At 26.1% G+C, this 26,315-nt stretch overlaps 2 protein-coding genes and 1 further gene across 3 annotated transcripts; 2 read left to right on the forward strand and 1 right to left on the reverse strand.

The window, feature by feature from the left end:
- Positions 1–11,104: 11,104 nt before the first annotated feature.
- Positions 11,105–11,279, reverse strand: Bm15623. Its single transcript, XR_006228005.1, has one exon. The product of XR_006228005.1 is annotated as a pre-microRNA Bm15623 (primary transcript).
- A 2,561-nt stretch (positions 11,280–13,840) lies between these two features.
- Positions 13,841–19,024, forward strand: Bma-olrn-1 (Uncharacterized protein; the record flags this gene model as incomplete). The annotated part of the gene is made up of 10 exons (XM_043075499.1): positions 13,841–13,978; positions 14,773–14,913; positions 15,260–15,358; positions 15,641–15,874; positions 16,054–16,255; positions 16,740–17,051; positions 17,673–17,823; positions 18,132–18,261; positions 18,452–18,634; positions 18,968–19,024. 10 exons carry the CDS (start codon positions 13,841–13,843, stop codon positions 19,022–19,024), a joined length of 1,647 nt encoding a protein of 548 aa, XP_042931433.1.
- A 3,071-nt stretch (positions 19,025–22,095) lies between these two features.
- Bm5187 (kynurenine-oxoglutarate transaminase, putative) lies at positions 22,096–25,815 on the forward strand (the record flags this gene model as incomplete). The annotated part of the gene is made up of 11 exons (XM_043075500.1): positions 22,096–22,187; positions 22,510–22,561; positions 22,688–22,804; positions 22,894–23,035; positions 23,218–23,435; positions 23,879–23,981; positions 24,081–24,247; positions 24,693–24,888; positions 25,084–25,160; positions 25,239–25,325; positions 25,759–25,815. 11 exons carry the CDS (start codon positions 22,096–22,098, stop codon positions 25,813–25,815), a joined length of 1,308 nt encoding a protein of 435 aa, XP_042931434.1.
- Positions 25,816–26,315: the final 500 nt, after the last annotated feature.

Genomic DNA, 26,315 nt, shown 5'->3' on the forward strand with positions numbered 1-26,315 from the left:
TGATAATATTTCGATATTTATCATTGCTACGAATGGCACAAATTTGTTTCTATAACTCTTCCAACTATCGCTTTTTCTAAAAAATGTGAATTTATATTTCAATATTTTAAATTAATGAAAAGAAAATATAATTGAAAAAAAAAGTGATGGTAGGAAAATGTTTAAAATATTTTATCAAACGATAGCTTTATTTTCTAGCTTATTTTTCAATAACGTTTGATAAAATTAGTTTCAATTTGATTTCTTGATTTCTTTTTATTGATGAAATAAAATCTAAATACATTCTTTTCGCTTTTTACAATAACTTCAGTAAATTTCGAAAAACTTCAAAATTATTTGACAGTAAATCCTTGACAAAATTTGTTGATGTTATTACTGATAATGAATTGATGGCAAGTTATAATTGATAATCAGCAGCATTGATAACGGTGATGATAATGATATTAATACAAGCAATATCATATATCAAGAGAGATAACCGTCTTCTTTTTAATTTTATGATTAGGATAAGAAAACGACAATGGTAATGGTGATAAAAGATTTAGCATTGATAATCATATTTAAAATAATAAATGTAATAATTATAGCTAATAATACTTATTTAATCATAATTGGTATATCACAATGTATTGATTATCATATCACTATGTCTTTTTTTTTTTCTGTAGTCATGTCATTTGTTTATCAGTGCACCAATTATCAAAAATCTGATTATCGATGTAATTGATAACTCGTATCTCTGCAAATATTTATTCATCTATTTTATTTCTTCGTTTTTTTTTTTTTTATTATTAACATTAAACTCTTTTCTACACTCAATTTTTAAATTTAGAAAGATTTTTTCACAAAAAATATTTAAATTATTCTGTTTAAATTATTTTCACAAAAAAATATCTATTTTCAAAAACTGATAATTATTTTTTAAAATATATTTTGTGCATTTATTTTGCAAATTTTTGATTGCTGATTCTTTTTTGTTAATTTCTTTCCAACTTTTAATTACCGGATATGACATTTGATCTTCAATATTATGAATTTTTATAAATTAATTAAAAAACGCCTAATATAGCCTATTTTTACTCAGAATAGCTTATTTTATATTTATTAATTTAAAAATGAGCAAGCAAAAGAATGCTTAATAAGCAAACAGTGATGAATACGAGAAAAAAGAAAATGATTGTTAAAAAGTAATCAATTATCATTTTTCTTCTTTAGTTTATCATTTGTAACAGTTATCAGTTGTAACTGTACATCGTTTTCATTAATATAGCTGGTAAGTGGTAATAGCTTTATTTTTTATTTTTTTAAAGGATGAGAAATTAGCAAAATAATTTAGAGGCTAATTCTTAATAATATTATAAAGTAAAGAAATAAATTGGACGGATTTTTTACAGATTTCAAATTGACGCATCAAATTTAGCAAAACCTTTAATTTAACAAAACAATTTAAATATTTATGATTTGAACATACCATTTGATAAATTGGAATAAATTACTAACAAAAGCTGTTAGTAATGGATTACTGGAGCAATAACATGCATGACACAATCGCTTTGCATTTGTCATTAGCGCCTATAATTGTTCAAAATTTTCATCTATACCAATTTAATAAAATCTATTTCAATGAATCAAAAACTGGTCCCATCACATTCAAATTTTTATTGCAAATTTGAATGTGATGGATTTCATTAAAAATTTGAATGTGAAAATTTCTAATTTAAATACATTTCAAGAAAAGGAAGAAAAAAAAAGAGCGATAAAAAGATAAAGTTGAAATTTTCAATTAAAAAATAATTCAACTGGTTATGCTACATTAATTTTTATAACAATTTTAATTAGTTAAAGAATCCATCAGAAATTGCATTTATGCGAAACATTAATATTCGACGCATTTTATGCAAGGAAAAATTTTTTTTTTAATCTGAGAAATGAAAAAGACGACAAATTAAATAAGTAAAAAGTCATAATTTTTTGAAATCTTTGGAAAGGATAAAATATTTTAGTAAAGAAAAAAAATAGAAAAAAATTCCTCAATAAATTAAATTATTAGTTCATTTCTTTTTATTTCTTTTTTGTTTTTTTGCAAAGATTTTTTATCCATCAAAATTTTATCTTTTATTGAAAATCAAAAACTTTTCTCTTTCTTTTCTTTTTTATCTTTCCTAACCCAAAATGAGTGAGAGAAGAAGAGACAAATGATAATTTTATAGATTTCCTTTCAAAGAAAATCATTTATGTTCGATTTTTTTTTTTTTTTTTTTTTTTAAAAAGTCATTTTAAGTTATCGCGTAAAACTATTATTTTTTACACCAAAAATTATTCATTTTATTTTACTATCATAAATGAATATAATTTTGATATTCATTTCATTCGAGAGGACAGGAAAGGATGAAGGAGAGAAGAGAGAGAGAGAGAGAGAGAGAGAAAGTAGAGAGAAATAAAATCAAAAAAAGGAAGTGAAAGAAGGCATAAAAGAAATGAATGAATAATTTATTTATTTTTATTATTTTTCTTATGAAACCTATGACAATTTTATGTGAATTTTTTTTATTCTTGGAAGTAAACATAACCCATTAACATTGTGAAATATTATACCTCTCCTATATATAAGTTAAATTCGTTCCTCTTTTCGCAAGAGAATTCTTATTGTATTTAATAATTTTTACAAAAATTTATTATTATTTAAAAAAAATAAACTATTAGTGTTGCGGTGGAGAAGCATTCTCTTTCTTTTGTCCTTAAATTACCAATGATAGGTATAATTTTAAGAATTATTTAATTTTCTTTTAAATTATAGATGATAAAAACAATTTTAAGAATTATTTATTTTTGTTTTAAATTAGCAATGGCAGGTACAATTCTAAGATTTGTTTTAAATTGCTAGTGATAGATGCAATTTTAAGAATTATTTCGTTTTATTTTAAATTGCCAATGATAAATGCAATTCTAAGTATTATTTGGTTATATATTAAACTGCCTATAATACAATTCCAAAACTTTTGTTTTTTTTTTTCGTGTTATCATTTTCTAATTAATTTGTTTAAAAATTGATTAGAAAAAAAAATTACTTGCTTAAAAATATATTGGAAAAAAGAATTATCTGATGAATTTTGTGGAAAAAATTCAATAATTTTAAATTTAAATTATCTGCAAACAAATGTGTGAAGTACGACTAAGTTTAAATGTCAATTAATATAAATAAAACTATATGGGATATTATTGATAATATAACATTACTTGTTATTAATCAAGCAGTGATGTTTACAAAAAATAAAATATTAGATATTTCTATGATTTATCAGCAAAAAACCTTTATCAAAGTTATACAGTGCACGAGAAACTTAATAAAACAAAAGCTATCCTTAATAAATAAATAAAATAATACCTAATAACAATAAAAATATTTTATGCTATTCATATGTGTGTGTTTGATAACATTCTACAAAATAATTTTCTTTTAAATTACTTTGTTTTGTCAACAATTTTATCATTTTTTTATTTGGTTGAAAGTTTTAAAGCTATCGCATTAATATATATTATATATGTCAGAGATGAACCATACAAATTTATCATTTCAAAAAAAAAAAAATGCACTTCTTTTTGAAATAATTAATAATTTTCAATACTTTAAAAATTTCAACTTTTTGTGCAACAAATTCATTTAATAACAAAAAAAAAAAGCAACTAAAGTACCGCATTATATCTTGTGCAATATTTTAATTTCGCGTGAAACATATCATTAGATATTTTATTATAAAATAATCAATTAAAAAAAAATTAAACTTTTTTTATCAAAAATTTTCATGCTTATTTTGTTTTGTTTTTTCTAAATTTCAAACTACTTTGAAATTATCAATATATGAATGTCATTTTTTAATTGTCGTGTGCACATATTTTTTTTTTTTGTTTCATCTTTAAGGACAAAATAAAAAACGATTTGAAAAGAGAATTGGTAATTTTTATTTTGTTTTCTTTTTTTTTTTCAGTCTTTCTTCTTTTTCTTTTTTGATTTAAACAAATGTTCGTTTCACGTGAATTTTGCATGCATTTGTTAAGCACTTTTGAAATGAGTGAACAATAAATTAATTATTTATATTGATTTAACTTTTGGTATATTTTAAATGTTCGTAGTAAATGTACAAGTAACTACTGTTAATACCTTTTATATCTTTATTTTGTGTTTAAATTTTTTAAATAATTTTTCCATTTTTTTTTTCTTGAAAATTAAGTTATTTTAAGTGTATGTCATTACATATTACTACATTTTTATGATATTATCACTGCACCGATATTCTCATTTTTAGCAGCTTCTTTTATGATAATTTATTTTTTTTTCCATTTTTCGTTGCAACTTGAATTTTAAGTGATAAAATTTAAAATGAAAATGAATAAATTGGAAAAAGAGGCTATGCAAATTACATATTATCTTATTCCACTTAATATTTTACTAATACCATCATTTTTAATCAGTTGGAGGACTAAAGATTAGATGATCATCCATGGTAATGAAATAAAATGTTATCATTATTAATTCCGTCCTGTGATATATAATCAATTTTAATTGATAAGTCTTTATTTATAACATTTTGGTAATTTCAAAATGACAATTCGTTCCTTTTTTTTATTTGTGTGCAAAATTAAATGATTAAATTGATAATATGAACAGTTGACCTTTCCAGTTTGTTGACCTTACAAATTATCTTTTTTTCTTTCCACCCAATTTTCAGTTTTTAAATTACAATATATGGCCTTTTTCCTTCAGCTTTCTAGCTAACACATTTTTTTGTTTTGTTTTTCTCAGAAAAAAATTATCAGTCATTCGATCGGATACGGCGGAAGCGTACTGATATTCCTTGCTGCATTGATCTTTAGTCTTTCTTGCATCGTATTTTCCATTCTGAGAAAGTTTAGATAGTGTAAAAGAGGAAAATTAGTCACATTAATGCAATAGCTTGCTCAATTTCAGGTAAAATTTTTATTAATGAAACATGTGAAAATGATTAAATTTGAAATCCTTGAATTAAATTTCTTCTAATTTTAATCATTTAATTTCAATCTTAAACCAAAAAAAAAAATTGAAGTTTAACAATTCATGGAAATAGAATGACAAAAAAAAAAAAACACAATTTATATTCATAGTTAATAAAGTAAAATTATTTTTTCAATTCTCTTTTACCAAAATTTACCTTTCCTTCTACTCTTTTCGTTCTTATTTTTTTTTAATCTATAAATTTTCTAAATGGTATAACTTCCTGCAAAAATAAGGAGAAATTAACTAAATAAATAAAAATGAAGATGAAAAAAAAAGGAAATGAAAAGAAGCGAAAGAATGAAATGACGTCGTTTTAAAAGAAACATTAATAAGAGCAAGAGAATTGTGCAAATTTTCAAATTTATTTTTACAAATATTCTTTAATCTATCGGTAGAAGAAAAAAAAAAAACGAAAAAAAACTAAACTTCGATATTTGTCTTTTTCATTAATTTTTCATGCAATCAACAACAATTATATATAATGCAACAAAAATTTTTTTTTTGAAACAATACAAAAAAAAAAAAAATTAAGTAGAACTTACTTTAGCATTTATTTTTTTTATATTGGATTTGTTTTTTGTTTTTTTTTTTTTTTTGCTTTTTTTTTTTTTAGTGCAATTAGCGATAATTATAAATAGTATAATAAATTTTTTTTGAAAAAAATTTAGTTTTTTCATTCAATTTGGTCTAAAATTTATTTTCTATTTTTCTTTAATTTTTTTTAGAACTATCATTTTACATTTTCTTTCTTGTCATTTTCTTTTTTCCCATCATTTAAATAATATTATAAATATTTGAAACTGTAAAAAATTGCTTCTTCTTTCTTTTCTTTACATTTTTATTAAAGGACAAGAAATTTTATAAAAGAAAAACGAATTAAACAATTTTGTTTCATTTTGTCTTGTCTTCTTGCTTTCCGGTGATAAATTATTATTAATTAACGATATAAATGACTGAAAGAAAGAGAAATGTGATTGCAAGTACTTAGCAAAGCTTAAAAGATAAATGTTTTGAGAGAATTTGAAAAAAAGGCGAAAACATTTAATTATAATAAGAAAAAACAGATACATTTAAATTAATTAGGTAATACTATTGCAGATGTCATATCTAGAAACATTATACTTTTACTTGATGACAATCTCTTAGAAAAAAATATACATTAAAATAAATAAATATAAATAAAATAAACAATAATAATTATAAAAAAAATAAAAATATATAATAAAAATCGAAATATAAAAATAAATAATTTAAGCTTAATTCATTCAAAGAAAAAAAAAAAGAAGACAGAAGAAATTAAAATAAAAAAAAAATCAATTCCAAGTAGAAAAAATTGGAATCAAAAAAATTTTTTGCAATGCTGTTTAATTTAGCAAAAAATAAAAACTTATATTTTAAAATCTTTACATAAATATTAAAATGATTTTTTTTTTTTGCAACATAATTTACTCTATCATTAATTGCTGGTTGGCTTCATTTCTCTTCTTTATGCAACTGTCTTATTATTTATACTTGCAAAGTTTTTTTTTCCTTTATGATATAATTAAAAGTTTATACTTCAATCATTTGCAGTAATATTACAAACTTTTAATATTTTAAAGAGAAATATTTTTATTGCTGCAAAAAAGCTATCATAAGGTTTTTTTTTTTCTTTTATCATTAATGAATGGTACTTTTAGCTTGATGTCATCTTTTCATCATTTCTTTCTTTTCATTTCTATTTTTGATTAAAAAAGAAAAAAAAAATATAAAGTTTTAAAGAAAAAAAAAAATGAACAAATCGTATTTGCACATTTATATACTTTAATTAATCTATCATCTATTTTTTCTTACTAATAAGCCAGTAGAATGAAGAAAAATTGAAATCGAATAAAATAAGAAGAAAGAAAAACACTTTCTTTATTTGTGAAATCATTCGTTTCTACATGAATTTTAAAAAGTTTTTGTAAAAATTAGAAGAAAAATTTTTTTAATATTGCAATTTTAGAATTTCATAGCAATTCATTTTATTTCATTACATCACGGCAATATCATTTCAACATTGTAGCTTTTTTCTGAAAATTACTTAAAAATTTTTTGGTATTTTTGGGAAATTTTTCCGATCTTTTTTTTTCACTTCGCAAGATATGCTTTTTAGATCATTTAACATTATTTGTAAGAATCGGTTGAAATTTTTGCCAATTTAATAAGATAAAAAATGAACTAATAAAATTGTAGCGAAAAAAGAGGTTCACATTAATTCATTTCAAATTGCGATTAAATTATTTTAGAAATTGGAAATAATAAATATTTAAGTAACAGTACAAATACGACTTAATTAATAGTAAATGGTTATAATATTAAAATGAAGACCAGAAATGATGATAAGAAAAAAGAAAAAAAAAAATAAACAAACAATTTCTTACTAATTCCACTTTAAAAAATGAATCCCTCTAAAAGGATTGGTATCGTCTGAAGTGATGTCAAGATTGATGTCATTTTTCGTCTGTAAGTTAATGTCCGGGAAGAAAAGTATTGGTGTATCAAAAATTTTACATCAAATTTCTACAAAAAAAAAAAAAATTGAAGTTTGGTTAGAAAATAGAAAAAGAATTTTTTTACTTTTAAAACTTTGAATAACATAGTTAGAATACGCAAATTTAATCTTTCAATACATATTTACATATGGAATTAATTATTTATTTTTCTTCTTTTTTTTCTTTTTGAATTTCATTTCAGTTTATGATCTTAAAATTTTTATTCCAAAACATGTCAACTGTCAGCTAAAACTAAATACGATGGAAGTATTTTCAAAAATAACTTGAAATAAACATTTAGGGAATGGATAATAGATAAAAATGAGGCAATTAAAATTTGTATGAATTTGTAAAAAGTGAAAAAATTTTATAAAGTAAAATTTCTTCTTGTTAAAAATTGGTAATTGTTTACAATCGAATAATTTCAATATAATTGAATGTATGATATAATAAATTGTGAAGATACTTCACTAAGCTAGCAGTTTCAGTTTATTCACTTAGCTTTAAAAAGTCAGTTTGGAAGTTTTCCTCTTTTAACTTGTCTTAAAGTTTTAGCTTACAAAATGCTAACAAACAAACATCTCATCATCATTACTGTGGTTTAAACTTTATGTCGATTAAACGGTTTAATTATTCAATTTTATTTTTATTACATCAGAATTTATTAATAACTATTGTTTTCAAATAATTCAATGCAATTCAATATATAATAATTTAATAACCTTAATTTGATTTAAGTTGAAGTAACATATTGTTCATAGCAATTATTTTTGATACAATTTTAATAAGTATTTTTTTTGAATTTATATTTCAATTTATATATGAAAACAATGTTTTATTATTTTCAATTCTTTCTTCGCATTTTAATTTTCATCAATAAATGATGATTTGCATATTTCTCTATGCTTTTATCCTTTAAAAAAAAGGAAATATCAGCCATTAATGAAAAAATGATTTATAGCAACAAATTCCTATTTTTAATTTCAAATAGATATATCTAATTAAGAAAGAAAAAATCAACTCTCTTTCTTTCTTCCTCTCTCTTCTTGTTTCTTTATATATGTACATATTTTCTATTCTAATTTTAAATTTTAAGTATATATTTTAATAAAGAAAAAATGAACTTCCTTTTGCCTCTCCTTATAGTTTAGTCCTAAGAAGTCCAACAAAATATTGACAATATGGACAAGAAAAAAAGGAGGAGAGAATTAGTTGAGAGGCGGTGATGTCATCTGTGGGATGTAGGATGTATTATTTTGGAGCGCTATTAGTTATAGATCACTAAATGGCAGCAATTGTTGTAGTTGCAAAAACTAAATATTCTTTTTCATTTTCCTTTTTTTTCTGGTTTTGCTTTTTATCTTTTTTTTATGAAATAAAAATTTTCGTTTTTTTTTTTTTAGTTCCTTTTCATCCATTTAAAAGTGTTTTTAATTAATATAATTATAAATTATTGGTTGAGTTTTATAAATATAAATTATTGAGTTTTCTGCTTTTTTCTTTTCTTCTTTTATAAAATGATTATTTATTTATTTTTTTTAGACAAATTTTAAATTTTGGAAAATTAATTACTTCAAAAATTTTTGCAAAAAAAAAAAAAAAAAAAAAAAAATCTTTTCTTTGTAAATGATTAATTGTCAGTCAATAACTGAAAAGAATTAATAAATTGAAATAAACTGAAAAGCACTAGTAAATTCAAATAACTATATAATTTTATTATCTTTTTCCATAAAATAGCTTCTTTTTTCTAGAAAAATAAAAAGAACAGTAATAATTGAACACAGTATCGTAGAATAGATAGCACTCATAAGAGAATATCAGGAATTAACGTAAGAATTTATCAATAAATCTAACAAATTTATTAAGACAAAAAAATATAATGCAAATTATTGAAATACTATAACGTGATAAAATTAATGGTATAATAAATGCACATTCAAATATTTTTAAAATTACTTGCATACAACTTTGGTAACTTAACTATCATAAATTCACCAAAATATCGAATTTCCATCTTTTTTTTTAAAAAAAAAATGAGATTTTTATATCTTAATTTACTTTTCTGTCATCCGACACACCACTATTTGATAAAAACATTTGTTAATTAAACACAAACAAAAAAGAGTTAGAATAAAAGAAAAATAGCATAAAAATTATTTTCATGTACAATTTTAGAAAAAAAAAAGTGTGAAACTACAAGAAAATGAAAATATAATTTCATTAAATAGAAAAAATTATTTAAATATTAAACAGGGAATTTTGCTCATTAAATTTAGATATTTGTGGATTTCCAATTAATTATTTCAGGGTCTTTCTCCATTTTTCTCATTTATCAATTAATAATAAATTTTTGTGGCATTGTTTCCTTTTGCTATAATATTTTATTTGTTTTAGAAAATGATAAATTCAGAAAGCTTTTATGGGACAAAAAGTTAGAAATTTTACAAAATTTGAAATTTGAGAAATTAATCTTTTTTTTTAGCAAAATAATACAGTAATGAAGTAAAAAATTGATTTTTGATATATTAATTAATCATGCATAATTTTAATTAATTTCAGTTCCCCCAACTCTTGGGAGTTTTCAGGAATTTAAGCCATAAAATGATAACGTGATTGCTTTATTGGTTAGCTAATAATTTAGCTAAAACATCATATAAGAGGATCCTTTAAAAGCATACTTATAAATTGGATGATAATTTTGAAATAACTTCTCATGCAAATAGATCGATCATCTTTTTTTTCTTAAATTTATAACAAGATTGATCTATTTACTTCATTCATCCTACTGATCTTCGAACTTCAAAATTTTCCTATGATAAAGTGATAAACAGGATGTAATTTTGAAATGAAAAATAATAGGAAGGAACCTTCATAGGTTCCTTCGTTTTTCTTTTCACGTTTTTTTCTTCGATTTTACCAAATCTTAAACTTACCTTCAACAACTTCATTATTTATTAAATCGAATGCTCTATGTCAGAGGTATCATCATCGATATAGTTGATAAATGATATTACTGATTTCATAACTTATTTGCTAAATTAAAATATCAATTTGAAATAAGGGAAGATTATTGATCATAATGGATGAAGTAAATTGATATTATTGTGCTATCAATTAATGTATTATCAATTAATGCATTAACGTATTATAAAAAGAGACTAATAATTTTTAATGGAAGTGAATTTTTTTTTTTTTTTTTGTATCCACTCTCTTTAAAACAAATTATAATTAATGATAGCAAATAAAATAATTTTTTTTTTCTTTTCTTTTTTTCTTTGTATATTTAAAATTAAAATTTCATCTTTATTTCATTTCAATAATTTTACCGTTTACTCATTTTTCCTTGTCATTTTTCGCTACGAGATGTTTACAAATGTCAACAACTGGTTTCGATTGAAATTTTGAAGATTTCTATTTTTCTTTCTCTTCCTGTTTCTGTCTTTCTCCCTCCCTCTCCCTCTCTCTCTCTCTCTCTTTCTCCCTCATATTCACTATACAATTGTCCACTTTTTAAAACTAATCCAAGAAAAAAGAAAAAAAAAAAACTGCAGTAAGAAATAGAAGGGAAAGAGAGAGAGGGAGAGAGAGAGGAATCAATGCAAATTGTAAAATGACATCATTTTACTTCTTCCGTCCTTCAACACACCATTATGTTATTTAAAAAAAAATTGCATTTGTCCATGTCTGTTTGTATCTCTCTCTCTCTCTCTCTCTCTCTCTCTCTCTCTCTGTGTACCAATAAACTATTTACTGTTGTGTTTAAAGATGGCCATAGTAAGCAGTAGTTACATTTGAATATTCTAACAAATTCCATATGAGCAATTTGTATTACAGAATGGAACTGAAAAGAGACATTCAGGTCCAAATGCTCATAATTTCCTCTGCAAAATATCAAAAAAAAAAAAAGACGATCAAAACCGGAGTACTTTCATTACGGAAGTAGCAAATTTGCTTCCAAATAATTCTTTTCTTTTTTAAAGAAAAAAAAAAAAGACTTTATGACAAGCAAAAACCATTGTTGTATTATAAATTACTGATAATACAATGAATAATTTAGCAATACGATAATTATAATTGCAAAAAAGACGTTCGATGAAGTACGGTGGTTTGAATTATTACTGTACATTTTTTTTATTTACTATCACTATCACTGATTGTGCTTTGAGAAAATGTTGAATATTACTACTCAAAAATGATATATTTGCTGGCTTTTTGATCTTTCACTCTTCTCTTACCATCAGTTCAATCAATTTCATCGCTTACCAAATAGTCTTATTTTATTGACTGATTAGAATGATGGTATCAGTTAAAATTAGAAGAGATAATAAAGGAATAAGGAGGACAGATGTCATATGGATTTATCATTATCAACCGAAGATTTCATAATTCACCATGAATCACTATGAAATTTTTCTTGTTAATGAAGACAGCAGTTGGACTTTATTCTGTAAGAGAAAAGGAGAGGAGAGAGATAGAAAGAGAAAGAAATTCGGAAACCAAATATCAGATATTTTATACGGTTTATTGGCAGATGGGATGTATGAAGAGGTAAAATTAGGTTATTATAAGGAAGAAAATGGTTGGTAAGAATTTTGGTAATTAATAATTTGGTAGTATATCAAATGCTCTTTTATATTACTTCTGATTAACATAGAGTTTTTTTCTCTTATTTCCATATTCATCCACACATATGTACCTGAAAGTTTATGGCACTAAAAAAGGGACTGAAGTATTTAAAACTTAAAAATCATATGATCACTGTGACTGAATGACTTATGAAATATCACTAATCAATGGTCCAATATTTAATCAACGATAACTTTTATCCTATTAATTTAATACTAAAAAGAAGTGATACTTCTACTGAATGACATTTTGATGATCAAATGTTAAACTAGAAATTATAACTTCATTCTCATGCAATTTAAATATTAACTCTACAACTGAAATACTCCTTTTTTTTGCATATTAAAACTTAAATATTGTTTGATGTTCCGCTCAGTAAAACGAAATATAAATTTTGTTACTAAATATCATGTTATATATTAATCATTTTGTAATCAAATTAAAAATTGCTCATATTTTCTGCTTCTTAAATGAAATAATATGTTGCAGATCAAATTTCCATTTAAATTCTATTTATAAAAAAGAAAAACCTTTAATTTAATCAAAATTACACTAAAATCTAACACTAATCTCCTCAAATTCAGTCAAAAATATTATTACTTCCCACTCGCTCGCATATTTCGAAATCATCAATGCTACGACGAAATCCCAACTGCTTAAGCCTAACAGAGGCCAGTGTATGGGCCGTTATATCCGGGTCATCCGCATTTCCCTCATTCATTTTGTCCTCTTTGCATTGTCCTTGTGATATTAGGCGTACTCTTGATTTCTGTATTTGTTATGGTATTCCTTTAAAAGAAGAATTAAACTTTTCTCAGTACGCACCAAATTCATTTAACTAATAAATGTGTGTTATCAGTTATTATATTTTAAAATTTAAGCTTCAGTAGTCTCTTTCTCAAAATTCATTTAAATTCTGAAAATTCCTTTCTCATTCATGAATGACAGTGTATTTTAATGTTACATTCGTTCAATTTATTAAATTACAAGTATAATCATTCTTATTGCTCTCTTTTTACATTTAAACATTCAAGTCACTTGCAAGAGTAATTTATCTTCAAATTCAACTATTACAATTAGGCATTAAAATAAGTGAAATCTTTAGATTGGATAATTTTTAATGTTTGTATTTATTTATTTTTTACTTTTTAATATTTGCATATATTTTTTTTTAATACTTGGCAATTTTTAATATTTGTATTTTTCTATAGTTAGCTGTTTTATACGAAATATGCTTTTTTACCTACATTATACTTCATACTGTTGAATTAATATGGGTAGGAATTATTAAATTGTTTAATTTATAACCGACTTCACTTTCTTATCTTTTTTTCAATCTTTTTTCATTATTTATCTTCAAGAATGCTTTTCTTCAGTTCTCTTCCAATTCACTTTTTTTTTTTTTTTTTTTTTTTCACTTGATTTGGTATTTTCAAATTTGAAAAAATAGGAGATTTTTCCTTTAAATGAATTTGGGTAAAAGACATACTAAATAAACTGGGAAATTCATGTTTACTGAGTACGTGTTTTAAATATTTCAATATTCACAGCATTAGAAAAAAATTTTTTCTACTGTTGATATTTACAGATTTCCTTACTATGCTGACAATATTGAGGCATCTTTTGGAATGCCACAACTTGCCTTGTACTAAGAATTTTTTTACTAATGCTCAACAAATGTGATGGTTCAACGTGTACGCCTACGTTATCGTCAATGTCAGGATTCAGTCCGTCAAGGACTTCTACTGTTAAAATCGGTAAGCAACATCGTGCTACCACTACAACGACCACTATCACTAAACCGGTTAATTTTTTTGCTCTCTTTCTTCATTTCCAAATATTTTGACCTTATTTCTCTTCTTAGTAAAAGAAGAAGTTGAAATTGTTAGTGAGATGAAAAAAACTGCAGTTGAATTTTTCTAAATAATACATTCTTAAATGATTTTTGTCACATTAGGATAGATTGATGAAACGATGGACTTCAGTTTTGCAAAAAATGATTTCACAACTTATGTGTAGAAATTCAGACCTTTATTTAAGTTGTCGCGAGTCTTTTTTTTGACCGAAACATTTCTGAAAGTTTGTCTTTTCTCCTATGTTGCTTATATTCCTTCCTTTTGGTACATGTCTCATTTCATCCATTTCTCATTTTATTTTATAAATTTATTGATTGTCTAGAGACAATCAGATACGAAATTTGGCTCAGATGTCTTGATATTTTATCAAAATATGAATGTAAGATTCTCCAGTATCCTGAACAAATAAATTATAATATGAAATCTCAAATTATTCTTTCGACAAATGGCTTTCAATAGCTATATTTTAATAAACGAGAAAAGAATGATGAAGTGAAGCAAACAGTGGTTGTTTAATTTTCGTATGTACAGCTTTGGTCGGAAATATTTGAATGAATAGCAAGATATGTTAGTCATAAAGGCTCTCTTTGACATATGGATTTTTTATTAATATCCAAAATTTCACGACTGTTTATTTAAGCGTCATTAGTAAAGGCGTCAGAAACTTTTTTCAGAATTTTCTTTTCAAATTTCACATATTTATTCCAGAGCAGAACAGTTTTTACTGTCAACAACATTACAGAGTAACTGTGATTTCTACTTTACAAACCAGTTCTTGACGGCTAAATCAGTGGGTCAACAAGCTAGTGAACTACGACCAAGACCGATCTATGACGTATTTTTAGGTGGAAGTTGTGGTAATACTGTATGGCGAAGAGATTTGGTTAGCGCTTTCTCTTTATATCTAGCATGAAGTATACATTGCAAAGCCGGTCCCGGGAATTACTGTTTGCATCGGAGGTGAGGAAGAGGTTTCGTTAATGATTGGTGGAACTAAAATTTTAAAATTCCAATAAATACTAGTGAAATTTAATATGAAAGCATATTAAATTATGGAGAACTAAATTAGTCGATCATAGATTTCCCAATGACACTACACGTTTATGCATTTTTTGGTTTGCACATCTACACGTCATAAATAGTCCGATTAGTTCAATTAATCTGAATTCAAAAAAATTGGAAATTCAAATTAGAAATTCGTTTGTGTAAGACTAAATTTCATGCTTTAGGTGATACCTTACTTGGAAAAACGCGCCATCAGCTATTATGATCCTCAACGAAGCGTTTGGAATGAACATATGATTAACGAAGAAAGCGTCGCCAAAGAGGTTTTTTTGTCAACTGAATTTGTCTTCAATATTGAATGTTTTTCTATAAATGAATTTAGATTCATAGAAATTGAGTGCAAATATACAGCACATCAAAACAAATATATATGCTAGATCTGTCTAAGTTAATGTGGAAATAAGAAACTGATGGTTACAGAAAGTTATCTGGTTGCGGGAAAAGTAAAAATACTAAAAAAAAAAAAAAGAAAAAAAACCATAGAAAAAGTATAGAAGCGAAAAATATTCAGAAATGATCGAAATCTAAACGAAACTTTGTTCCAGAATTCAAATCTGTTCTTATTCGTGCTTGATCCAGCAACTGTTAATGCAACATCATTTCTGGAAATCGCCCATTTCGCTGCTCGGAAAGCACCAAAGCTAGTAGTTGTTTTCTTGGGACAATCAGAGTGGAAAGAACGAGCGCATCCCGAAGATTTACCTGATAGGCAACGTACATGTGATCTTCTTGATGATATACTAACAATGCATGATGTTCCTGTCTTACAGTCCATTCAGGTTCTCTTATCCACACTTAAAGTAACGAAATTTCATCATTTTGTTGTAATGCAAATACCAGTACGTCTCAATTTTTGTTTTTGTTTGTTTTTTTTTTTTTTTTTGGCAGCGGAAGCACTAACTGCATACATCATTTAATGGAAATTCATAGCAGTGTGCTTAATTTTAAATATTTACAGGATGCACTTCGTTACATTGATGAAATTATAATTGGGGAAAAAAGCTGGTCTGAAGCAATGTCTAATCCGTTTCAAAGACTTCCGTATATGCTCCTACGAGGAAAGCGTACATGTCGGCAATCAGTTAATCATATACGAAATACTTTACGAAATGTTAAAAATGGCGTAACAAAGTGGAGGGGATGCAAGTTTGTCTTATTAGGTAATTCCTTTCTGTTAGTACAAATCTTTATGATGAATAAGTCTCTACTTTTAATACTCCACTGAGTCTCTAGCCTTACGTTAAAACAAAAAATTCTATACTATTAAAAATTTGCATTTTTATCACTTAATTTTGTTTTGTTCAGTTTTTTTTTTTTTTTTTTTTTTTTTCAAGGATGAATTTTTGAGAAGCAAAAAAGAAAAAAAAATAGAAAGAAGACTACTTTTTTATACTGTTGTTCGAAATTTTGAATTTATCTAACGTTTTTCATAAACTTCATTTTTTTGAATAAATATTCTAATCTGACATTTTTTTCTGTGGCGGAAAAGAAATTCATGGTTCAAGATTAAAGCGTCATTTAAAGCTTAATTGGGCCAAAAGGAATCAAAATTTGATTTTCCTGGCAAAAGCTATCTTATCTACAGTGCTTAGCCGTGTTGATAAATTATATTAATGGGTATTTGATTTCAATTGATTTTTTTAGGTTTGTTTGAAATTTTATTGTTATTGGCGGTGTATTTCTTCCTGCGTACGCTACCACTTATTCTCCTACTGATACCATTTCTAGCATTTGATGTTTTCGTGGCACTTTTCTCAGCCATTTACTATTGCTATAAAATAAATGCAGCTGCACGACGTCGTGCTAAACTAGTAAATGCAGCAGCAGTATCACTACCAGTACCCGGTCATGCCATTGTGCCTTGTAATATCGTTGCTCAGCAAATTCCGCTCAGTTATTGTTATCAGTCGATGAATCGTAGTATGCATGCAGCTAAAACCTCACTTCCTTCACGTTGTAAGTTCTCTTACTACAAAAAAAAAAAAAAAATTTAATCGTATTATAGAATATAAAAAGTTTAATGATTTCACTTCAAGTTTAAATATTTCAACCAAATTTTAAATAGTTTGGTTAACTATCAGAAAAAATTGTAAAGTGTTGCATAAGTTTAATTATATACGGGCAGTTTCATCTGGCTCTTTGTGAAATCCAATTAATATCTGTGTTAAACAAATTACTGGATTTTTCAAATCCATGTTTCTGGCTTCGAAAATCCTGTTGTTTATGAAATCATTTTAGTCACTAATTCTTTGACCACTTTATTTTGTCTTTTCAATTGTTTTAAATGTTAGTAAGATTAAATCAAGTCAGGCATGGCAAGTGTTTCATGTTTTACATTATGATTGCAAAGGTTCATTTAAAATTTTTGTTCATGTTGATGCCATAAGTTTGGGAATACTGAAAAATACAAGCGATATAGTTTGGTTTTAGTTCAATTACAGTCATTTCCCAATTCATATTACAAATGGATGAAATCATTTCTTGGTAAAGGGGTCTACATTAAAGCAAAAAAGGAAAGTCGTATTTTTTATTTAACACAATTAGTAATTACTAGAAAAAGAGCTAATAAATTTACAGTATTAAAAAAGCGGTCGTATGATAATGCTAGTAGTGTTACGAATCCACTGAGATGGATAAATGCGAATGGATATGATATTTTTCTTGGGTGCAGTTCGAGAAATCGTGTTGATCTTTCCTGGATTAATCATCGTGCTGCACCGCAGTTACAGTTAGCTTTTTATTTTTTTGTGCATTTTTGGGACCATGGTTTTTAAGTGTAGAATTTGAAAACTTCCTGTAATTTTAAGAATATTAATTAATTCACCGATTCACATTGTTACAATGACTTTAATATTTGAAATCCCAAAATTAAATCCGCTATGAGTTACAGCAGCTCACTGCATTTCTTGATAATAATACACCGCATTTTTTGAGATTTTCTTGAAGGATAATTGTATGTTTTAGTATTAAGAAATTACTTTGTGGAGATGCTGTATGACAATTTCAAGCAAAACTTAATTTTTTTTTTCTTTACAGTAGGAAAGGATTGTCATTTTGTTCGGAGCTAATGGTGGAAAGGCATAGACGATTGAATACTTTGCATATGACAAGGCACATACTTTATCATATACCGTCTTGTGAAACCATGCTTTCAGGCATGGTTGAGGTATGCTTTTGGCATAATTTCAAAATTCTAGTTCATGGTACTAAAACGTAATATTTATTGATCGCTGAAAAATAAGAATGTTTCAGTGAGAATAAGAAAAATAAGAATCTGCTTTATCCATGAGATTGTAGGCATGTACTGGAATCATTATTTTGATCCTTTATTCATTTACCAGTTGTTTCCATTTTAGGTAGCTTATTTTCTGGGTCATCCAACGATGGAGCTAACGATTTGTGTGCCAAAACGTGCTAAAATGCTTGTTTCTACACCAAACAATAATGATGAATTAAGGAAATACATTGAAAGGCGTAATGAATCATATCGTATGGCGTTTTGCTATCTCAGGGATATGGCTGAGAGAAAACATTGTGAAGTTCGTCTTGTTTTTCCTCTTCTTTTTAAGGAATTGGTTTTTCTTTTCACTTGCAATCCATGAGTAGTTATTGGATAAAAATTAGGCCCACTGTTGGGATTGTGATTTATTACTTCTAAGGAAACAAGCTGCTTCCTGAAATTGATTAAATGTGTTGTTATAAGTCGTGGCAATTACGAATTATTTAGATATCAATCACTACAAATGAGTTTTTCTTGGTAACACTGAATATGTCATTGCGTCCAGAGCAGAAATAAATCTGAACTGTGTTTTTCCAAATAGAAAATAACCATTTTATCTACATCTTATATGCTATGAAATAAATCATTTCAGATTTTCTCCGATTTGGATGATGCTCTCCAGTACGTTATTTCTTGCTCAAAAAAATGATGCTTCGTATATATATTTTATAAATTTGTCGTCATGTGTTTTATCATCAATGTGCTACTGATTTACACACTAAGAAAAGAAATATTAATGCTGTGATGCAATGTGTATGTCATTGTTTACTTATTTTTTTTTTTTTTTTTTTAAATCATCAGATGATTTAAAACACGGTCATCTGGAGGTTGATTGTCCACTTTCTTTAAATTTACTGTCTCTCTATTACTATGGGCACAAAGGAAGAACATTGTAGCCTGCTGGAATGAAATGTCCCAGATAATTTTCTAATTTCTTAGTTTTTCTTAGATTTTTATTGATATTAAGCAGTCTTAGAGATCAAAAATAACACATAAGAAAAAAGAAAAGAGCTTTGATTAATTCAATCGCAGAAGAAATGATTTAATTCACTTATGTTGCTTTTTGCGGGAATGAAAGATAAAAGCAATTTTTTCAAAAAATATTTCTTACATCATACTTAAGAACAGATATGACTGTAGGTTACCCTCAGAACAAATGAGATAAGATTCAGTGAGAAAGGAGTCAAAATGCAAAGTTAACATATGTTATGTACTTTTCAATTGTGTCAAACATTTACAAAAGGTTACATTTCCATAATAATAATAATAATAATGCTAGTGATGATAACATAGTACTAATAATAACATGAATAATAGTAATGGTGATAATGACAATAATAATGCTGATAATATAGTAATAATAATAGTAATGGTGGTAATAACAATAATAATAATGCTGATAATATAGTAATAATAATAGTGATAATAATAACAATAATAAATAACACTGTATGTGCCTTAAAGAAGAATAGTTGTTGCAACACATTAACGGTTTCTTTTTGTTTTTTTTTTTTTTTTTTTTTTTTTGTTTTCAGTATTTCGTTAGTATTTTATAAATAAAAAGAACTCAGTTCTTTTTTTTTTATTTGAATATAAACTTTTATTATTGTGGTGTTCCAACTGATATAAATATGATGCGATAATATGTATAACGATTTTAATTTTCGAAAGTGCTCCTTTCTCATTTGCATTTTTTTTTTTCCCCAAATTGATATTTGTCAGTAATCATAGTTATGATGGTGATAATAATTATAATTTCATAAACTGAAGAAAAGGATTGTGTGCCCTTTTTATCCCTTCTATATTTTATTTCCATTCTTCAATTTTCATTCCCTTTTTTGAACTTTTGGATTTTTCAACCACTTTTAGAAAACACAAGAAAATATTAAAAAGGGACTGCAAAAACACTTTCCTTATTCTGTTTTCTAGTGTTATATTTTCAAATCTTTTTTGTTTTTCCCTTTTGCAAAGTTGTTTTCTATAACATATGTTTTCCAAAACACTTCCCGGAAATGATTAGTAGTTTATAAATTAATTAATGGCTCTCTAAACTAATGACGAAATCTTCAAAAAATTTTTTACGAAAATTTTGAGCTCTTTGACATTTTTGACAAGAAATTTAGAAAAAAAAGTATTAAAAAAAGATTACGAAAGTATTTCTTTTATTTCTGCTATCCTTTTTGAATAATTACATATTAACACACGTGATATTGATGCAATAATTGATCCGCTGATATGCTGTATGATATGATGTGATATGATGTTAACTTTACTTATCTCTGTACAGGTTTCTGTTTTTGATATACAGTAATTCTTCAGATAAATAGAGAAGCTTCTGTAATTATTTACAAAAAGTGTTGAAGTCCCCAGAAACCAAAACTTTCAAAAGTTTTGTGAATTAGTAAACTTTCCGAAATATGCAATTTCAGTCGAAGAGCTTTCAAGGCTTGAAATGTCATTAATTTCTCTTTCTTTCTTCCCCTCTCTCTCTCCATCATCTTTTTCCCACTGTTTTTTCCCTTAGTATAATAAGGAATTGCATTTACAAAAAGAGATGAAGGGATTAAAAAGTGTTCAGAAATAAATTTTTTTTTTTTTATAACTTCGAATGTTCCCGGTTATTATCAGATATAATTTAAAATACTTGTGGTTACAATCAAAATGTAATTTTTACTGTTTTCGATTACAATCAAAGTATTTTCATTCTTCAGTGAGATCTTTAATAAGGGATAGAATTGTTCTTAATAAACGATTACCAGTTTTCATGTCAAATGGCAATATGACACAAAGAAAAAATCATTGTGTCATTTGCGTGACATTCTCGCATAAACTATATTGTCAGCATTAAATCAGAACGATGTGTAACTTTTTCATTTTTTCTAGCTATTACCCAATTTCTTCATTTCAAAGAAATGAAATCATTTGGTAAGAAGTAGTCTTACGACTATTTTTCTGAAAATATTTTTATTATTCAGAAATATTATAATGAAAGCAAAATTTTAAATGCTTATAAGATTTAGGCATTCAAGACTTGAGGATTAACAAGTGCGAGTGTTTAACATATCATTGTTGTATACGACTTATGATAGTCTTATATCTTGATGTATACATAGCTCACATATTTTATCTAATTCTTTGTCTTATATTTGATTTAGTTATCTTGATTTAAGTTAATCAAATTTTTGCTAATGATGATCAACTGTTGGAAAATGATAAGAAATGAATTCAAAGTTTTTATTAAAAAAGAACAAGGACAACAAATCCTTGTAGATTGAGCGATGAATTTCCATGAGACCGAATTATTAAACATTTCCAACTTATAAATTGCTTCACGTTTCATTATAACTTAACTTTATGTTTTCAAGTAAACTTTACAATTGCAGTAAATAAGCATTCCTGAGATGCTTTACACATCCTACATTCCATATAATCGCACAAAAATAAAATATTTCAAAATATTAAACAACTAAATCACTCAATGCCCACTTATTACCCTATCAACGTACATTGAAACCAAATAATTGTATTTGGTCTCTTTCAGTTGTAGCAGAAGTCATTTTCTATGCAATCCATCGTACAACGTAATATTTTTTCCATTGATGTCTTTTTTTTTTACACTTAGATATGCATAAAAGGATTATTGGTTTGGGAAGTGTATTATTATATAATAATAAATTATTACACTATCAATTTAATATATTTCGTACATTAATAACGAAAATGAAAGATGAAAGTGTTGATGGATGTGTTAATTCATTCAAACAACGACAACATTTTTCGAGACGCGTAAAGGATGTTAAACCAAGCGTTTGGTATGTTTGTATAGCTCATTTTTAATTTTCTCTAGTTACATTATTATTTTTTTTTTTTTTACATAGTTTTTTTCACATATTTTCTCTAGTTATTATTTTTTTATATTGATATGCTTCTTATCTTTTTCTTTTTCTCAAAGTTAAGTAAACGGTAAGAAGTATATATACGGAACAATTTATTTGTTGTATTATTTGATATTATGTATATGTAATAATTTGATTCTTTTATATGTACATATGTATATTTAAGTTAAATAAAATAAAAGTAATGTGGTTTTGACAAACAGTAGTCGAAAATCGGAACAGTTTATTAAATTTGCAGGGTTGAATTTACAAGTTTAGCTGTAGAATGTAAAGCAGTCAATATTGGACCGGTGAATGAGTACTTCAATTAATTCAAATAGTTCGCTTTTAATTTTTTTTTTTCACCACGTATGTATTTTCATTGTATATCTTTATATGCTGTCCAAGATAGATTGAAGTTCCATCATTGTTTATAGGGTTTTCCGGACACTCCTATGCCAAGATTTGTAGCTGGAATGTTAGAAAGTGTTGCTAGACATCCGGAAAGAACTGATTGGCATCAGTATAGTCGAAGTTTCGGTTATCTAAGACTAGTAAGTTTTTACTTATTTTAAATCGGTTTGGTGTTTTTTCTTTTTCTAGCTTTCTTTGGTTTTTCTTGACTTTTCTGGCTACTTTTTAGACGAATGCTCTATCAAGACTTTACTCAAGCACACTGGGTGTAAATGTTGATGCACAGCAAAATGTTTTAGTAACCGTTGGGGCATATCTTTCACTATATTACTCATTCATGGGTTGGCTAAATGATGGTGATGAAGTAATCGGTTTGTATTTTTCATTCATTTATAAAGCGTATGTGATATGATAGGAAAATTAGATCAGAAGGGTAGTTCAATTGCAAGGAAAACATTGTAGATTATTATTTAGAATTAGCAATTTCACAAGCTAGGATAATAAGGTATGTAGTAAAATGTAGTTTTCATCGTTAATCTTGATATATTTTTAGCACTTGATCCGGCATTTGATTGCTATGTCCCACAAATTCGTATGGCAGGTGGTGTACCTGTACCAATTTTGCTTAATTTATCATCGGAACCTCGGAGTAGTAAAGATTATATGTTAAATGTGAAAGCGATTGAAGAGAAAATCAGCAATCGGACGAAAATGATTGTCCTCAATAATCCACACAATCCAACAGGAAAATTATTCACACGGTATATTGTCGTTTGCTGTTTTTTCTTTGACTTTTTTGTAATTGGGAAAATTTTCCAGCTGTTTTCTTTCATACCAATTTTTAACTCGTGGTATTAACGATTTGATTGAAAAGTAACTGTTATATTGCATCAATAACTTAAAAAAAAGTTTATTCAGACTTTTTCTTTAGCTTGCATAAAGTTTTATTATTTTCTAGTAATATTTCTTTACTTTACTTTTTTATAAACATTCATATTTTCATTTGTTACCTAATTTTTGTTGGTATTCTTATGGGAATTTATTGGGTCAATTTGAGCTATCTGTATATTGAAATATAAATGAAGAATTAATAACATAAGCTATTTCTATCATTTGTCATCAAAAAAATAGTCGGCAGACGAATAACACTGTATTATCTGGGTATAAATGGATCAAAAACAAAGAGCAAATTATAATATTTTTGCTGGGAAAAGCTGGAAAAAATAGCTAATGTTGTTGTTCGCCATAATTTACTGGTAATAGCTGATGAAGTATATGAATGGCATGTATATGGTGATAAGAAAATGATTCGCTTTGGTTGGTGTTAATATTAATTTAATTACATAGTGAGAAGAAAAAAACTTTTTTATAAAAGAACATTGAAGATAATTACTACTTTTTTAATATTACTTCCAGCTAGTTTACCGGATATGTATAGTCGTACGATAACTATTGGTAGCGCTGGAAAAGCATTTAGTGTAACAGGATGGAAATTGGGTTGGTCAATTGCGCCAGCTGAACTTCTTGAACCATTAAGACAAATCCATCAAAACTGTGTCTTTACATGCCCTACACCAATCCAGGTATATTTTTTCAATATTGCAATCGAATTAAGTTTTTTTTTTCTGTTAATTTCGGGTAGAGTTTTGTTGGTGTTAATATTTACAATATTTTATATCCATTGATGAAAATTAATATAAATTAATATATAAATAAAATTAATATAATACATTTAACTCTTCACTATGTTCTGTTGTATATTTTAACCTCTTACTATATTCTTTTATACATTCTAGGATATTAGAAAAATTTTTTATCTTGATAAAAGTACAACATAGACCATTCTTTAAAAAGGAAGAAATTTATATTAATCGATAAGAATTATTAACAGTGTGCTAATGTGACTGAAAAATAATGGAAACCAATGAAAATTAACAGCCATGTTCTTAGTTAACAATGTTTGGCTGTTTGACTGACAAAGTTAGTGCTGAAATAACTGTTACTATCGATGCATTCAGTGATTTGCAGCAAGCGGTTGCTGAGGCATTTGAGAAAGAATTAGATCTAATGGAAAATAACCCAACAGAAAGCTATTTGAAAAAAGGAATTAAGTCTGAACTAAGTCAACAAAGAGATCAAATGGCATCAATACTACGCTCTGCTGGAATGAAACCTATTATTCCTGATTCTTGTTACTTCATGGTTGCTGACTTTTCGCAGCTGGGTGAATTTTCTTTTCTTTTTTTTTCTTTGGTTCCAAATTACTGTTGGTAAGTGGAGGACGAAGCATTTTATTTGCTATTTAAGTGGTAGTTTAATTGCTAGTTTGGAAGTGATTATTGTGTTATTGTTTTTTTGCTATGTGAGAAGCTACATAAGCTTATGTCCAAAATACCATTCTTAGTGCTTCAGTTTTTAGATGGTCCATTTAAAATAGCAGATAGAAACAATGATCCATTGGATTTCCGTTTTGTGCGATGGATGTGTCGTGAAAAGGTATGCTATTATTTATTTAATCCATATTAAAAGTGTTTTCCTAGAATTGCTATTTATCTAATACAGCATAGATTTTAGAAACTTGCAATGATACCAAATTCTTCTTTTTACACTGGTTCAAATAAGCAGGGCAACGATAATTTTATTCGTGTTTGCTTCTTCAAGGTTTTTGATTCTTTTTCCATTCTTGCTAATTTGTTTTATATTGTTTGAATGTAAGACTTTAAATAGATTTTAGATTATTAAATCTACTTTGCTAGTACATGATAATTCTTAACTTAAATTTTTGATTCGTTAATTTGCAACATACAATTATATAATTTTTATAAAATAGTCTGGCTTACTGTATTAGTGATACTCTAATTAGGTTTTTTAGATGCATTCAATAGTGATACTTCGAAGCTGAAAAAGTTAACAGCTTAAACTATGTATGTGTCATGTTAAATTAAACAGAGTGGTTTTACAGTTGACAGTTTGTACTTACTACAGTTGTCGATATTACATTGAGACTGAATGATCTATAATAACGATAATAATAATTGTGATGCTAAGAGTGTAATTTTCAACATTTTAATACTAAAAACTATTATCTTTTCAGTCAGATAAGGTATTGGATGCTGCAGAATCAATATTGAAATCATTTCAAATGACTTAAGATCAGTATGCAATGGTGTGTTCCTTGTGATAATTTTTGCATTCTTTTACATTCCTAAAACTGTTGTGAATTGTTGGAATCAAAATTGAGCATATTGTATATACATATATATGTTTAACCCTGAAAATTTATTCGTTAATTTCATTCACTTATAAAGATATTTACGTTGGATCAGTATATATCTTCTTATGATTTCGAAATGTCTACGGATACATCAACTTCTTTACAACATGTCTCGCAACTTTGTGGACCAAAGCTTTGAATTATGATCCGTAGCATTTGGTTCAAGAAAACACGAAAAGATTAATAGCAGCTGAAGTGAAGGTAGATATTTTGGTAATTCTAGGAATTCAACCAAAGGTTGAAGTAATTGAGACTTCGTTAGTATTTCCTATTCATTTCTAGCCAATTTTGATGATTGATTTACGTGTTTTAAGATGATTCTGAGATTTTGAGGAAGTCAAAACGATGTGGTCTTAAATTGTCTTTTGCGAAGTTAA

Source organism: Brugia malayi (assembly GCF_000002995.4).
Source record: "Brugia malayi strain FR3 genome assembly, contig: Bm_v4_ChrX_scaffold_001, whole genome shotgun sequence".
In the NCBI taxonomy this organism is placed as follows: Eukaryota; Metazoa; Nematoda; class Chromadorea; order Rhabditida; family Onchocercidae; genus Brugia; species Brugia malayi.